Genomic DNA, 18220 nt, shown 5'->3' on the forward strand with positions numbered 1-18220 from the left:
AATATAAATAATATTTTTTATTTTATTTTATAATTTTTTTTTGAAAAGCATGATATATTTATTTTTCTTTGATTAATAAAAAAAATCAAAAGAACTTAATTATTTGATATAAAAATCTTATCGTCATTATAATGTATGTTATATCATATTATTATATTAAGAGCATTGAGGAAAGGTTTATACCTTTAAAATAGGATTTTTAGTGTTTGGCGTTTCATTTTTTTTTATTTTTGTATCATAGTTAATGCTACATGCACTGACAGATTGATGAGAATGATGACTGATGATGATGACAATTGATGCCTGCACACAGGAAGTCGAGCAACAGGCAAGCCTAATATCTGATTTTACAGCCTGTTTATTTTCAAATAAGCTAGAATATTTTAGTCATCATTATTTTAGAGACACACTGTTAAACAGACCCTGAGCTGGATGTTGTAGTATCAAAGGCAAAGATCTGCCAAAAAATTCCTTCCTTGACAAAAAGCCTTTTGGCCACTAGAGGGTATTGTAAGTCATTTTTCAACACAGGCAAATCATTTGCAGTTTAGATAACGGAATGCGTAAAACTACAGTGCAAAACCCTACATCAGAAAAATCTGTTTATTTAAAATTAACGGACCACATATTTGTGCAAAAGGAAATGATAAAATAAGTTTGTTTTGACTTGGGATAATTTATATATGAAGGTATAAATGTGGAGAAGAAGGTGGAGGCTTTTAAGTCATATTTGAGGTGATAACCACAAATGTGTGAAAGTGTACATTTTGGGGCCATAATAATAGTGCAAAATATTTGATTTTACAAACCTTTAGCTCTATGTTACTGAATCATGCCTTTTAGTCTTAGTGGACAAAGTCAATGTAAAATTTGTATATGTGGCCCCTGAGTTCGATACTTTATTTGTCGTGTTGTCTTGCGTGTGGGTTCATATATGAACAAGTTCACAGCCTGTGACATGTCTGTATGTGAAGTGGGTCAGATAGTTTTTACTGCAAGTCAGCTTGATTTCAGCTTGAAAAGAGTTACCAATGCTGTAAGGAGAGAAGTTGTGAGATGAGAGGAATCATGCTGACTTGCAGTAAAAACTCTCTGACCCACTTCACATACACACGTCACAGGCTGTGAATGCAAGGTTGAAGGTTAAGTTTACTTGACACACAAATGTACGAAAATGTTACTTAATGTTACATGTGATTAACTTCGGTGTCTGTGTTTGTGTTGAATATGCACAATTAATAATTATCTGCTAATGTATGGAATGATTTAGTTTCAAGGCAAACAAACACATTTCTACCATTTGTAATTTTCATTATGTTTTAAGTGAATCAGCTTCATTGATTGTCAGTCATCTGTCTGTGCCAAAATCAATGCTTTAAATAGTAATCATTATTTTATCTTGTTCTGCCATTTATCTGCCACAATTATGTGCAATACATTTCAATTATTACTTTAATTTTAACTATTTTATATTTTCTGACCATGTCACATATGAATAATGCCATATTTCTGCTCTGAATGTGATTTCATGATCAAATCAAACTTGTAACCTGATATCATTTGTCAAGGCCTCAGAGGCTTTTGTAATCAATTTATGGATTCATAATTCATAAGAATCATAAATTCAATAATAAATTAATTTGACACTTGCATTTTTAATTTGACACGGTTTTTGCTTTTGCATTAGCCTGAAAAAAAAGTATTTCTTTCAGTATCTCAAAACATATTTTTTTTCCAGGATAATAATAATAATAATAATAGCATTGTTGTAAGCTTAATTTTATCATAATAATCAATATATGTTGGATGGATGGATGGATAGATAGAGTTCCTCCGGGGGGAAATCTATTTTAGAAATCAAACCTGGAATTTCTAGAACTGCAGTATTCTGACCAAGCATATGGAGTATTTAAACTGGAGTGAAGGGTGACTTCACAGGCACAGGAACTAGAGTAAAAGTTTTCACTGTTCAATAAATTACACACACTGTTTCCAGTGACAGCACTCACTTTTCACTGCAGCATTCCATCTCTGTTTGTCCAAAGCATATGAGACCGCATTGGTCTGCTCTGTCCTCTGTACCTCTGAGAAACCCCAGCCCCCCTCGCTGTAGAGAAGTGACCTGTTGACATGATCACCAGAGGGACATGATTGTTTGGTTACTGATTAGATGTCATAACACTGAATGATAAAGCCTTACCTGTAAGTAAAGTGCCAGAGTCCTCCATCCATTCTGAGGGACACAGGCAACAGCACAGGTATGCATGATCTCTGTAGCTCTTAATGTCTAACTGTTTTTCTCGTTGTTTATAAAAAAGATCCTGTTTTCATGTGTTGCAGAGATGATTTATCTGTATTAATATGCATTGTATTCTGTTATACTATGCACATGATCAAGGCTTTTTGTCACATCTGTGAATATTTTTAGTTTTATTTATTTATTACTTTTCGGTAAAAGCTTGTCACACTAAGGGGTTACAGTGGCCAGTCTGGCATTATATGGCTTATTATGTGATTTTCATCAAAAATAAAGAGTTATGTTTTTATATAAAATACAAAAGGTAGCATATAAAGAACTTACAAACCATTATTTTGTCAACTTTGTACAAAAAATGAATAAATTAAATAACATTTAATTGATAACTTGCCCCAAAATGACATTCATGCAAACAATTCTTGTTAATATTGATCCCATTTACACTTTTCATTTAAAATCTGCCTTCATTACATTGTTGATCTTTGCCTGACTGCATATCTGTGCAGTTTTATTGTGTTCAAAACCTTTTTTGTAACAACTTGTGGTAACTAGCCCTTTTAGTCTCTTTTAGTCTAAATAAACACTTATTTTCTTTTGCCAATCATTGCCAAAACAATTCATTGGGTTTTTCCTTTATCTTTTCTTTTTTACTTTCTCGAAAAAAAAAAAAAAAAAACATTCCCCATTATGTTTCATTGTCTTCAGCATCAAACCAACACCATCAAAGTTTGCCTTGCTGTCCATGATTCTTGAAAACTTTGATTTTTTTTTTTTTTTCCCAAGCACCCTTCCTCTTGCAGGAAATGTGGTGTAATTTCTGAATCCACTCTCAGCTCCACCCTCAGGGGTCTTTCCCCTCAGATGATGTTTTCTTACTCCCGTGAACAATGGACCTTGCTGTTTGCACGACAATAATGTGATGCTGTTCATAATGATCCTGGTGTTAACACGCTCTGCACTGTTCTGTCATCTGTCATTCATATTGTTTCCAGGGCATCATGAGTGTGGAAAAGAAGACGGCACAAGAGCCTTGCTGCTCCAAATTAAAGGTAAATTTGACTTATCTTCTTCTGTTTTTAAGTTTCTTGTTTACATTGGCCCATTATGATCAAAGACATGAACGTGATAACAGCTCATTTAATTCCATCACTATGCAATTACTTTCTCTGCATAGTTTCAGCTCATCTTCTAAAATTTGTGTAAATTTCATTGCATGTTAAATATTAAACAATTCGGCATTTGTTTTAAACAGCACAAGCACATGTCTCAAGTAAAACATTGAAAACTAAAAAAAAAAAAAATATATATATATATATATATATATATATATATATCATAAAACTATAAATATATATTGCATAAATATTGACAATTGATATTTGGACCATTTCTGGTTGTCAAACATTAGAGGATCATGTTCATAGATAATGCCACTAACTACCTGTGCTTATTCCGGACACCTGTTTGAACTTGATGGGAACTGCCTATAAACTTCCACCATAAATTACTTCAGCATCATTCATTTAAAACTTGATTTTACATTGTTTTGCTTAATTCATGCATTAAATGAGTATTGTATTCAGTGTACCATAAAAAAAAAAAAAATAATAATAATAATCATTGAACATTCAGATACATCCAGTTTGCAAATATATATATATATATATATATATATATATATATATATATATATATATATATATATATATATATATATATATATAAAATTTCATCATTTACTCACCTTCATGTTATTCCAATGTTTTACCTCCTTCAATTACATGTTTGATCTTCTTTCTTCTGTGGAAAACAAAAGAAGAAGATATTTAGAAGAATATTCCCACACAATGAAAATCAATGGGGTTAAACAAAACAAACAAACAAACAAACAAAAAAAACAAAGTTACTCAACTACACAAATGTTACTCAATCCATGGGGATCTTACTCTGGTAAAGTTGGTTTTATATTCGCACATTCGGACTATTGCATTCGATTATTTTGTTAACCGCACTACATTGGACACTCAGCGGACATTCGTAAGTAAGTATGACATTAAAACAATACTTGGACATTTTGATCGATTGTTAAAAAAAAAAGGAGTAGGTTGACAATGATGTCGCTGATTAGAATTAGCAAAAAATTACTTTATTGCACATATAATTAGAAAGTTATTGAACGCGGAAATGTGTGAATGTTGTGAATGTGCGAATATAAAACCAACTTTACCCAAGTGGGGATTTTCCCATTCCAAAACAATATCTACTAGGAAATTTCCTGACCTTATCACTTAAAGCTGCAGTCCGTAAATTCTGCCTCTTTAGCCCGATTCGGACGGTAATTGTTTCTCATATGGACGTCTGTAAAAATAAATGTACATATTACCTCAGTGATAAAACTCACGGATTCGGATGGCGATTTATTCACAGTAGAGGAGTGAGTTCTGTGATCCTACGAACCCGGTAACGCTGCTCACGTGGCCAGTCACATGATTGTCTGCTGTAAATAAAATTAATTTTAATAAATATTATTGTGTAAAATGTATTTAAAAATACTTATTATTATGTAAAATGTATTCTTATTATTCCAAGCATATTTTATAATGTATTATCCTATTTATTAATTGATTATTTAAATCTCCTGTTTAAAAATAGGAAAATAGATGCACTATAGTTGTATATAATTATATGCAATATATATCTGTTTATAATACACATTTTAAAATTGCATTGCATACCCGCTGCCATAATAAAGACCCATTTCGAATGTTTACGTGGTTTTCTTCTCTTTCTGCTCCCAGTCGCTGTGGTGGAGCAGTTATGAAGTATTGTTCTTTTAAATACTTTCCAGCATTTCAGAAAAAAATATATATTCAAATTACACTGAAGTACTCAAATTACCTTATGTTGTTTGGGAGTGCTCAAAAAGGGTTTAAACACTGAATTTTGAATCGATTATGGTAAACTCGTATGTTGATTCGGACGGCAATTAAATTACCACACGACCTTGGTGTTTGTCAAAAAACAGTAGGTAATTTGGCCAGGGATTTTTACGGGGGTGGTGAGAGAAAAACACTGACATCCTGGATTCGGACAGCATTAAAATCACCAACTGTAAATGGTGAAAATCACTTACGTCCCCCTGAGAAACAATTACCGTCTGAATAGGGCTTTTGTCGCCATCTCTGTTTGAAAACCTGGAATTGCAAGCTGTTTACGGAATTATCTCGTTTGCGTAGGTTGTGAGTTGGCATGAATCTTATGTTCTGAGGTGAACGTGTGGCTGCAGTCACCGCACCGGTGTGGATGTTTACCTGTATTCCCCCCTGTATTCTAGTAGCCTCTAATGCCGAGTTCACACTGCACGATTTTCAAACTCGTCGGATCGCTGTTGTTTTCACACTGCGTGACTATCTGGGGTAGCATTCAGTCGCTGCTGTGTTCACATTGCACGATGGATCGACGACAGGGGCTTTCACATTGCACGATTTCACAATAGGAAGAATCGCCTACAACTCTGTCTGATCCGCAAACTACGTTTCACAACAAAACACACACGAGAAGTGATAAATAACGCGAGAACCTGCGCGTGTCAGCCCGTTGTTCTCGAGGGAGACTGGAAGTATTAAAAAAATATAGCCCGCAAATTGTCTGTGCGCTGATTTCCAGCTAAAAAAAAAGAAAAACAGATTATGCAGGAGGGAGATGCAGGGAACATGGATTGTGTTCTGCAAAGAGTGGTAAATAATAATTTTGCAGTAACTGTTATGCTGATATTGCGGCTGGTCAAGCGTTTGTGCTTGTTTCTGTATGATATAATTGTACATATTAAAATACTGATATGGTCTATAACTCACCGAACTTCCCTCTGCCCTGTATCTTTGTCTCTCATTGGCTGAAGGTCATCCTGATGTAGTTTTCAGTCAGAAATCATTGCACACAGCGTGATTGTGAATCGCGGACAGCTCCAGATATTTAGCATGCCAAATATTTCACAGGCGTCGGCGACGTGTCGGCGATTCTCTCAGATCGCGTCTTTGATAATTCACACTGCGCGATTGTCACTCGCGTGAACGAGCTCCGATTTGCCTCCGATGTCGGGCATTTGTCGGCGATTTATCAAAACCTGTCGGCGAGTGAAAAATCGGGCTAAAATCGTGCAGTGTGAACTCGGCATAACACTAACTTGCGCAGAAAACTTTCTGCAAGTCAATGACCAAAAGCCTATTACTAGCTTGTGCATGGAAGGATACAGACTCATCAGGAGTGAAAAAAGTGATAAAGGTTTGAACCCCCTTCCCTCTTTTTTAATACCATAGGGAAAAAAGTAAAAACAAGAGAAAAAAAGAAAAGAATAGTGTGTCACATTACATCCACTTTAATTCCTGATGGTAGACCCCAGACAGTAGAACATATATATATATTTTTTTTTCAAACACATGTAATATTGCTCTGTTATATAATATAATATAATATTATTTATTTGCCTAAAGGTTATTCATATTCTTGCACATTTTTATATAGTCAATTTTATTTTAAAGAACATCTGCATTTTTTTTTCTTTCATCTTTACTTAAAGAGATAATTCATGGAATTGCTAAATGGAAGATTTCTGCCAAGATTTCACCTACTAAAAAACAAATACTACATATGAATGTTATGATTCCCACTATGGCCACTAAATGGCAGCAGAGGATCATTTATTGTCTCCTTTACCATTTCCACTCTGTAATATAGTTCTTTTCACATGTTTTGCTAATGGATTTATATTTAGACATTATAAAATCACTATTATTACATTTAAAAAATTTTTTTTTTTTTGGTCAAAGTTCAGCATTGTTTTGTATTGAAGTATGAAGTAGCAAGAGTTTTCAACTCATTGAATCTACTTGAATTACACAGATGGCCTATTTTAAATTTACAACGGCAATTTTCAGTGAAAAGTGGCTAGTTTTGTATCCTTGTTTACAATCTTCTCAGTTTCTCTCAAATAAATGAATTCTCTTTCATAGGGGTGGCCAGGTAGGGGGTAACAACCAGTCTGGGGTGGCACAGAAATCTTCATTATTTCAACATATAAATGGATTTGACCATAAAGTACTGGACTGTTTTAGTGCCTAAAACACAACTGAATACAATTAATTTGTACATAATTGTAACTGAGATAGTTGTGAATTACATTAAGTAATACTGAGTGAATGACAATTTTTATATTATTTTTGTATTACCTAGGCTCCAGGTATTTTAATAAAAGGGCTCGCTATAGCTTTATTGCTCAGTAAGCTTGGTTCTGGGTCTTAACACCCCCAAAATCTTGTTCTCCATCATTGCATAGACCCACTCATGGATGAGACATGCATATATAGTCAACCTTCACTGAATTTTACATAATCATTGAACTCTGAAACATTTATCAGCCATTTCTATTCTAACATTCTATTAGTTGTCAAAATTAATTAATTGCAGCACTTTTATCATACCTAAATCGAGCTCTGTACAAAGGAAAATAATGCAAAAATGTAAAATGAGTTATTTTATGCATTTTATGGCCTACTTGTGCATTAAATAAAAAAATTAAAAAATTACATAGCCTATCATCTTGCGCACTATTGTGATTTCGAATCGCAGAATATATCAGTAGACTGCATGCATTTGAGAGACGTTTTTAAATGTAAATGTAATGCACATACATGCATGCACAGCTTTGCAGCTTCAATCGCCTTTTTGGTAATTTCGTGACTGACGATATATCCTCGCAGTTTCTAGTGCGGTTTTTTATGATGAAGTGATAGAGTGTGCGCCTCATATTCGCATACAGTTGAAGAGTGTGCGTCGTGAGCACAGTAAAACGGCTGACAGGACAGGAAAGCTTGTTTTACTGACATATAACAATATCCCATCAGACCGCAGTTCCCTGTTGTTCTACTGAAGCTCATTTGGCACCTGTAGCCTACCTTTTCCACGCTTGTTTGACTCGCGCGCCGAGGGCAAGCTGAAGTGCGCGTCTGAAAAGTCTCCCGTTGTTGTGGTCACAAAGAGATACGGCCGGTGTTACGAGATATTCGGTTTCCGAGATTTTCAGTTTCAGTGGGCGGAGCAACATGAATATTAACGAGTTTCCCGGACATGCGCGTGGAACTGGCAATTTCAGTTTACGCACCTTGTATCTCAGCAGGTTTAATGGAATATTTTTAAAAAGGTAAATATATTTACAGCGTTGCATAAACCTAAACTACATTTGTTCATCATTTCGTAACAGTTTTGATTAGATTGCAGTGTTTTGTTCACACAAACCTTGCACGTTTTGTGCAGTCGTCCCTGACTGAATGATTGCAGACATTCTTTGTGTAATGTTAGGATAAATCACCGCAAACCAGTTGTACCTATACATTGATTTCAGTTCGTTAATTGTGCTGTTCATTTGTTGCTCGCAAAGCTTTAAAACTGTGTCTTATTAATTGTTATAATTTGTTGAATGCATTATGTCTGCTACAAATGAATATGAATGTATCTGCGGACATATTTTTGTATAGCGTGTGATGATCCATGTCTTAACTTACTCTGTTCAACATTCTCCGTGTTGTTTGGTTATAAACTAACTGAACTGCTGAAAAAAAAAAAGTTGCTGAAATTGTCATTGTTTTTTTTTGTTTTTTTCATGTTTCCCATATATATATATATATATATATATATATATATATATATATATATATATATATATATATATATATATATATATAATATTTAAACATTTGTACAAACAAATATAAATTAAGATGATCACAAGTAAAGGTGTAAGGTTTCCCTTGCACAGTGAAACCAAGAATCCCAGAACACCTGGATGATTATGTCTACACTGATTTCCAATAGTAGTGCAGATATAGACGTGAACCAACAACCGTTTCAATTATTTATTGATATACTCTTCTGTTACCTTTCATGTTTTAAAACGGCCATCCTCTGGCAATGAATGAAGTAACATACACCACCATATCAGTGGCCTAAGAAGAATTTTGCAACCTACACTGATGTTATTCTCTGTCATCTGTTCTTTGACCATGTGTTGCACTGCACTTGGATGATACACAATGATGATCATTTATACAAATGCATGATCTATTTTGATGCACAACATTATAAGCCATAAAGTTTCATAAATATACATTATTAATTAGGCTTTAAATAGAGGCACTTTTCTATAAAAATAAAGTGGAATAAAGATTGGATTGTGGCCTTGACTATCTTTTGATATCTAGATGTTGCTATAATGTGTGTTGGTGTGGAAGTTTGATATTATTTGAGACAGTGACATTTTGTTTTTAAAAATATGAATTCAATAATGATTCACACTCAAAATTTAGTCATGGAGGATGTGATTAATATAAGTTTTCCTCAATTTTGAGTATGAATCACTATTGATTTCTTGTTATAAACTAAAAATATTTATGCACCAAAACAAGACTACATAGGAGAAAAGAGTGTGATGTAAATATCCTTGTTGGATCTGCTGTATAAAAATGACACATAATAAAATTATTCTAAGATCATATGTAAGAGAGGTAAAACAACAATAACATATTTCTAAACTTGATTCTGGCATTTGACTATAGTGACATTACCATTCAAAGGTTTTGGGATTACTATGTTGTTGTTGTTTTTATTATTATTATTATTTTATTTTATTATTTTTTTTTAAGAAATGTATGCTTTTGTTTGACAGGGATGCATTTAATTAAAAACGACAGTAAGTAAATATATAATGTTACAAAAGATTTCTATTTCAAATAAATACTGTAGAACTTTCAGTTCATCAAGGAATCCTGTTACTGTGTAATGGTTTCCACACTTCATTAAGCACAACAATTTTCAACTCTAATAATAATCAGAAATGTTTCTTGAGCAGCAAATCAGCATATTAGAATTAATTCTGAAAGATCAATTGACACTGAAGAGGAAAAATTGAAATCTGACATCACAGACCTTAAAGCCTTAGAACAGTAGGCTAATCAGAATCAGATAGAGTTTTATTGCCAAGTGTGTTTACATACACAAGGAATTTGTCTTGGTGACAGGAGCTATCAGTGCAAAGAAAAAAATAATAATACAGACATATTAGTTTTATAATTGACATAACAGTAGCTGCTGTTAATAAAAATAATTTTGTTAACATCAAATTAGTTGCATATTCTTTTCCATAAAATGCCGTGAAGACCTATTGTTTTCTCATTTACAGTGTACCAAATATAGGCTACTACACTTTTGTCCATACAAATTTGTTTAATCCAAAATTTTGCTTATGTATTAAAGGAACACTTTCATCCATGTGTGTGGTCTTGGATTCCTGTTCATTTTGTAAATATAAGTCAAACAGTTTGAAGAATCACACCAGGGTAGATTAAAAATGATTAGTCCACAGATACAAGTTTATTTCAGCTGTTGCACTCAAAAGATAACAATAGCAGACAGTTTTAAAGCATTGCAAGCTAAGCTACAGCACAACAAACTGAAATCAATACAACTAGCTGAGGTTTGCTGTGCTTTATCCTAACATTACACAAATAATGCTTGCTATCATTCAGTCAGGGACGACTGCACAAAACGTGCAATTAATAAAAACATTATAAACTGTTACAAAATGATGAACAAATAGGCATACGTTTGCACAACGCTGAAAATATTTTAAAATATTCCATTAAACCTGCTGAGATACAAGGAGCGTAAACTGAAATTGTCAGTTCCACGCGCATGTCCGGGAAACTAGTTAATATTCATGTATGCTCCGCCCACTGAAACAGAAAATCTCGGAAACTATAGCAAAGTATTCTGTGCACCACAAAACAATGTGTCTGTATATTGTATTCAGAATAAAACAATATTTATCAACATTGCTCTTTTGAACTGTTCTTATATCTTCTCATTTTATATAACAAAGACATCACATGGGTTAATCTATGGCAAAGTACATTTTGCAGTAACCGATAGAAGTGTTACATTTGCAAAACACTGTAGGGTTTCAATTTATATACATTATAACATTAATCTTGTATTTGAACAGTTACACCTACTTGAGCCTCAACCATAATGTGGTCTAATTTTAAATGTTAGAATAAGAAATAAGACATCCTGTAATTTCAACACTTTTCAATAACCTTTAGCTATACTGCAATATGTAGAAATTTGTCTGCATTATGCACAGAAATTCCGGTAAAATTCATACTTCTCTTCTACTTCCTGCTGAGTTAAAGGACGATTTCGTTTGTGCGCCCCCTGTCGTTTCAAAGAATATCTCAACGGCGAACACGTCAAGTATAAACGACTCGTCCGTTTGGGGAGGTGCGCGCGCAGTCAGCGGAGGCTCGCGAAGCGGAGCCAGGCGCGAGTATAACTTACGCCCGTTTCACACCGCAACCGTGGGCTAGCTTCGCGGCAGCGTCACTGCAGCTGCAGACTCGCCAGAGTATTCACACTGGAAGCGTTTGTTCAGCGTCACAGCAGCGGCTCCAATGCGATATTTCTTTACAAAGACAACTATAAATTTGTTTTTAGAAGTTGGTCAGTTATAAACTTGAAAGTTTTGAAGTCTTGGGGATTCGCGTGTAAATGGTGTAAATCGCGTGTAAAACAGCTCCTATCATGTTGTTTCAGTCATACTCAAATATAAAGTGCTGTTTATACTGTTTTTTTTTTTTTTTTAAATAAATTACCCATAATCTCCATTTCTTATAGAAGCTGTCAATATGCTTCATGTAAATTACTTGTGATTAAGCTCCGTTTTTGTAACTGATCGGGAGAAATGTGAATTATTCATTGGATTTTAACTAATCGTTATAGGCTAAGTAAGAATGTCAAAATGTTTAAGTTATTATTTAGAGCTGAATAAAAAAAAAGTAGGCTATGTGTTTCTAACCAAGGTGAACACGCTGAGCATTCTTTTTTTTTTTTGGCCGAATGTTGAATGTCAGTATGTTTCATGTGCATTATTGTGTCTATAGCTCCTGAAAATAAATAAAAGGTGCAAGTTTGTCACGTCAATCGTAAGTGAACACGTGTGCAATATTTACAGAATACAATATTTACAGAAGCTGTCAATAATGAATGAATAATGGATTTCTTATGTAGGCCTATACTGTATACTCAGTTGTAACTTAAAGGTCCCATGACATGCTGCTTTTTGGATGCTTTAATATAGGCCTAAGTGGTCCCTAGTACTGTATCTGAAGTCTGTTTCCAGAAATTCAGCCTTGGTGCAGAATTTCAGCCACTATGAGCCAGTCCCACAATGAGCTTTCCTTAAGACGTGCCATTCTGTGTCTGTAGCTTTAAATGCTAATGAGGAGGAGAGAGGCGGGGCAAGGTCGAGGGTGGGTGTGTGGCCTTAACCAGCTTGCGCTACCATGCGCTAATGTTGACAGTGGATGTATGGCAATGGCTCCTAGACACACAGTCATTCAAGCTTTTCAGTTTGACCCAGAATCTGATCCAGATGGAGAAGCACCGGATGAAGAAGTTGCAACTCAGCGGCTACAGCAGGACGTCTCCGAATGGTTAGTTTAAAATATTATGTCTGGATAGGGTACTTTAGTTGATTTGTTTATGTATGCTGTTACAGTTATTATCATGTAGCTAATGCTAGCCATAGGCTCGGATGAAGGAACTAAAAAAATACTTTGGTGTTCATTTGTACATCCAAACACTGAGCAACTTGCCATGCTTCCCTCGTTTGCAAGCCATGATGTCTCTCGAGGAAAAAAAAAAAATATTGCACTGGGTATGGTAGTAGCTCATTTTCTCATGGGCGGGCAAAGCAGAGAAAGGGGAGGTAACCTTTCCCCATATGACGACATAAAGGGAAGTTTCCAGATTGGGCCATCTGAGCTTTCATTTTCATTTACACCTATCGCCATTTCTAGCCACTGGGGGACCATAGGCAGGCTAGGGGAACTCATATTAATGTTAAAAAAACCTCATAAAGTGAAATTGTCATGCCATCGGACCTTTAAGACCCTGAGAAAGATGAATTGTTCGTTGTGAGTTTGATAAAATGCTTTAAGTTATAATTTTCTTATGGCAATTAAAATTGCTAAAATGGGTTAATCTTCTATACATATTTTTGATTGTTCATTTTCTTTCCTGACATACTCCAATTCGTCTTAAAACACACTAGACATGCTTATTCTGTGCATTTTTAGCATGTTTTGTGTGAAATCATATTTATTTTGTCCATCAAAAGTTTGCTGTCACTTTAATTGAGCGTGAGCGGCACAGCACAAATAGACTCGGCGCTGAAACCATCGCTGCAGTGCTGCTCACGCGCTGCTCCTACTCCGGTGTGAATACACTCATTTGTTAACATGGGCGCCGAAAAAAATACGCGCCGCTCACGCTTGCGGTGTGAAACGGGCGTTATTTGCGCCACTGGATGTTTACTGTACTTCGCAATAACAGATTCTAGGAATATATGACCCAAATAGGAATTTTTCACGTAAAATTGCCATCTGAACAAGTATTTGTCTGTCACACTTGTTCTGACCAGCTGAGGAAATAAGCATTACCATAAATCGCGCTACCAATGGTGATTTAATCTTAAAATCAGTTACATTAGCTCATATCACATCAAACCTTGCAAAGTATTATTATTATTGTTATACTTTATTCTCAAATTATTAATTTTAACAACATCAGCATTGATTGACTATGAGTAGTGTGTTTTGGGTGTAGATTTCAATTTCTGTACAGTCTAATATCTAATTGTCATACCATTTGAAATTCATATTAAGACATTCTTTTAACCCAAAAAGCAAATTATTCTCCCTTCGAACTGGTTTTGTTTAAAATACAAATCATGTGTAGGCTATCTGTAATCAAAAGCACATTTAAAACTGAAATATAATTTAATTTAATTCACATGTGTTTCATAAACACATAATCCTTTCTGGATTACAATCCGCCATCAAAATGATACATTTAATTATTGTAGCTGTTGTGAGAAAAGGCTATAAACGATCTGCCACCTGCAGTATCCTCACATGCCATAGCATATATCCGGGACAACTTCTTTATGTTTACAGAGGTGATGTAATGATGCAGTGCCATGCTCGAATTTCCCGTGAAAACCTACCCTTACCACTCAAATTAGAAAATATTATTATAAGCTAACTATTGTGGCTAAAGTTTGGGGATAGTTTTGAACACTGGCTGGTTATGTACTTGCTCAAATATTGATTTTGGATCATTTTTAACCAAAAAAAAGTTACAGACTGCAGTTTTAAAGAAAATGAGTATCTAGAAGGTCAATGGTTGGAGCAAAGTCAGAGTTTTAGTGGCAGTTGATGATTAGTGTACTTCCTTTTGTAAACCAATCAATGACATGGCTTCTGACCCAAACTTCAACTTTAATAGTTAACTTGTGCAACATGAACATGCAATGGCAATCTGATGGTTGTACAAATACTAAGAAAATGGTTTTACTACTCATCAAAATGTGGGTTAAACATCTGTGTAATGTGTCACTGCTAAGTCCATCTGTGTAGTGTAGTGTTGAATAACTGAATTCAATGATATTTTCACTTCTATTATCATAAGAACAATGATAAGGACATATCTGTTATAAAACAACATTTATTGTACAACCTGAATTCCAGAAAGGTTGGGACGTTTTTTTTTAAATTTGAATAAAATGAAAACTAAAAGAATTTCAAATCACATGAGCCAATAATTTATTCACAATATAACATGGATAACATAACAAATGTTTAAACTGAGACATTTTACAATTTTATGCACAAAATGATCTCATTTCAAATTTGATGCCTGCTACAAGTCTCAAAATAGTGGGGACAGGGGCATGTTTACCATGGTGTAGCATCTCTTCTTTTCAAAACAGTTTGAAGATGTCTGGGCATCGAGGTTATGAGTTTCTGGAGTTTTGGTGTTGGAATTTGGTTCCATTCTTGCCTGAAATAGGTCTCTAGCTGCTGAAGAGTTTGTGGTCGTTTTTGACGTATTTTTCATTTAATGATGCTCCAAATGTTCTCTATAGGTGAAAGATCTGGACTGCAGGCCAATTCAGCACCCAGACTCTCTACTGTGAAGCCATGCTGTTGTAATAGCTGCAGTATGTGGTTTTGCATTGTCCTGCTGAAATACACATTGTCTTGAGGGGAGAAAATGTTGGTCTAAAACCTTTATATACCTTTCAGCATTCATAGTGCCTTCCAAAATATGCAAGCTGCCCATACTGTATGCACTTATGCACCCCCATACCATCAGAGATGCTGGCTTTTGAACTGAACGCTGATGACACACTGGAAGGTCTTCCTCCTCTTTAGCCCAGAGGACACGGCATCTGTGATTTCCAACAAGAATGTAAAATTTGGACCATAGAACACTTTTCCACTTTGAAACAGTCCATTTTAAATGAGCCTTGGCCCACAGGACACGACAGCGCTTCTGGACCATGTTCACATATGACTTCGTTTTTGCATGATAAAGCTTTAGTTGGCATCTGCAGATGGCACGGCGGATTGTGTTTACCAGCAGTGGTTTCTGGAAGTATTCCTGGGCCCATTTAGTAATGTCAATGACAGAATCATGCCGATGAGTGATGCAGTGTCGTCTGAGGGCCCGAAGACCACGGGCATCCAACAAAAGTCTTTGGCCTTGTCCTTTACGCACAGATATTTCTCCAGTTTCTCTGAATCTTTTGATGACGTTATGCACTGTAGATGATGAGATTTGCAAAGCCTTTGCAATTTGACATTGAGGAACATTGTTTTTAAAGTATTCCACAATCTTTTTATGCCTCTGCCCATCTTTACTTCTGAGAGACTCTGCCTCTCTAAGACATCCCTTTTATAGCTAATCATGTTACAGACCTGATGTCAATTAACTTAATTAGTTGCTAGATGTTCTCCCAGCTGAATCTTTTCAAAATGTCTTGCTATTTTCAGCCCTTTGTTGCCCTCATGCCAACTGTTTTGAGACCTGTAGCAGGCATCAAATTTGAAATGAGCTCATTTAGTGGATAAAAGTGTAAAGTGTATCTGTTTAAACATTTATTATGTTCCCTATGTTCTATTGAACATAAAAATTCAACTTTAAAAAACATCCCAACATTTCCAGAATTCGGGTTGTAGGTCATTAAAGTAATTTGTATTTGTTTGTTTTTTTTAACCCTTAAAATGCATGAATGTTTTGCCAATCACTATTACATTTTCTGGTCTTTAGCGACCCGGACCTATATATCCAGCACGGATGGAGCTCTAACTGTTGCAATAGCAAAAAACTCTCTTGATATTTTAAGAACAATTACAGAAGAATAAAATAAAGCATATTTTGTTACCTTTTGAAACCTTAGAAGGGTTCAATTTGAGCAAATGTACCATCGCCGTCAGTGTCAGAGCGCACTTCCACAGTACCTTCAGCATCTGGCTCATATTCGCGATCTTAAACATATTTGCAAAACTACCATTTTCAGTGACTTCAAAATCAATAGTTTGATCGCTGGCAGCTTATTCACCACATCCACCATCAAATGACATTTATATTTTATGGCATACAGTAATTGCTCTGCAGTATAGCCATTCAAACCAGTTCAAATTTGCTTATGATATTCTTTTGTTTTATGCCTGCGGTGATTATGAGTGAAACGTCACGTCATTATTGTCTATTAAACAGTACCATCTCGAGGAGTAAAGGTGAATTGCATGCATTGAGTCATCAGATATTTTAATATTTTTTTGCACAGAAAAAATATACTTGCACTAATACACACCTCGGGTCTCAAGCGACCCTATACACTTTTTAGTAAAAAATGTATCAGAAAGACTGACATTATTGAATTTTTTTTTCTTGTTATATTGTTTATAATGAATAGATTATAGGAATACTAAGAAATGTGATGTCTAACTTTAAAAAATGAAGGAGGGAAAGGGTAGTGAATGACGTCCCGGGTCACTAAAGACCCGAGGTATGCATTTAAGGGTTAATGGGCAACCTGTGAGTGATTGCCATTGCTTCCACAAAACCACTTACAAAAAGTACTACAGTTTGATTCAGTTATGGTGCGGCCAAATGGCTAAAACGAGAATAAGATGGTTAAGCCTTCACTGGTCAAACTGGTTTGTTGGCTTGTTTTAGGGGGCACTTTTCAGGTGGTCAGCTAAAAATCAGCCTGGAAAGACCAACCTACACCAAATCAGTCCATCTTAAAATATCTAAGAACTAGTTTAGACGTGTTTAAGATGAATAGGATTTACATCAGAATTACATCAGTATCTATGTAAAAGTCATTACTATGGTTTGATCTACTCATGCTTCACAAAGCTATTAATATGCATGTCTCAAAACAGCATTTAAGCGACCACTTTGAATTGTCCCTAAGTGTATAAAATCATAGTGGGTTTTAGTTACATGAATTGTTAACTAAATGTGTGTGTGTGTGTGTGTGTTTGTCTTCTGTCTTCAGATGTTTTTGGCTGCCATGTCTTTTGTGTACTTTGCCAAAGCATTTCAGGGCAGCTACATGAAGAGCTCTATCACACAGATTGAGAGACGTTTTGACATTCCCAGCTCACTGATTGGAATCATTGATGGAAGTTTTGAAATTGGTGAGAATTATGGGAGGTGCACCTTCATACATCATACTTCAATAAATCATACTTTTGCATCTAAACACATTTTCATATCACATTTTCTAAATCACATTGTAATTCATTTGAAATAATCACCTGTGATTTCAATAGGATACCATTTTTTGTTCGTTTCAGGTAATCTGTTTGTAATAGCTTTTGTGAGTTACTTTGGTGCTAAGCTTCATAGACCACGACTCATAGGAGCTGGATGTTTAATCATGGCCATGGGATCCTTCATAACTGCGGCACCACATTTATTCCAAGGACCGTACGTTTACCTGGTCAACTACTCTTTAAACCCCTTTAGTTACCATATTTGTGTCAACGAGGATAT

The 18220-nt window shown here is 35.0% G+C and overlaps 2 protein-coding genes across 7 annotated transcripts in view; one reads left to right on the plus strand and one right to left on the minus strand.

Annotated features, from left to right (window-relative positions):
* LOC131539507 (uncharacterized) overlaps positions 1–8874 on the minus strand; it is a 33298-nt gene extending 24424 nt beyond the window's left edge. Inside the window, exons 1-5 of one of the 6 annotated variants that reach the window (XM_058774124.1) lie at positions 8209–8874; positions 4715–4754; positions 4538–4615; positions 4002–4057; positions 2010–2122 (exon numbers count right to left, since the gene is read on the minus strand). The gene's annotated coding sequence lies outside the window, so the exon portion shown is untranslated. The other 5 variants (XM_058774125.1, XM_058774123.1, XM_058774122.1 and 2 more) reach the window with 5 other exon arrangements.
* The window catches only part of LOC131539506 (solute carrier organic anion transporter family member 1C1-like), a 30771-nt gene continuing 14715 nt past the window's right edge, over positions 2165–18220 (plus strand). The window contains exons 1-4 of the mRNA XM_058774121.1: positions 2165–2258; positions 3250–3306; positions 17721–17862; positions 18022–18154. Coding sequence (XP_058630104.1) covers positions 3256–3306; positions 17721–17862; positions 18022–18154 — 326 coding nt within the window. The 5' untranslated portion in view covers positions 2165–2258; positions 3250–3255. The remainder of the gene's footprint in view (positions 2259–3249; positions 3307–17720; positions 17863–18021; positions 18155–18220) is intronic.

The sequence above is a fragment of the Onychostoma macrolepis genome, chromosome 04 (assembly GCF_012432095.1).
Source record: "Onychostoma macrolepis isolate SWU-2019 chromosome 04, ASM1243209v1, whole genome shotgun sequence".
Lineage (NCBI taxonomy): Eukaryota > Metazoa > Chordata > Actinopteri > Cypriniformes > Cyprinidae > Onychostoma > Onychostoma macrolepis.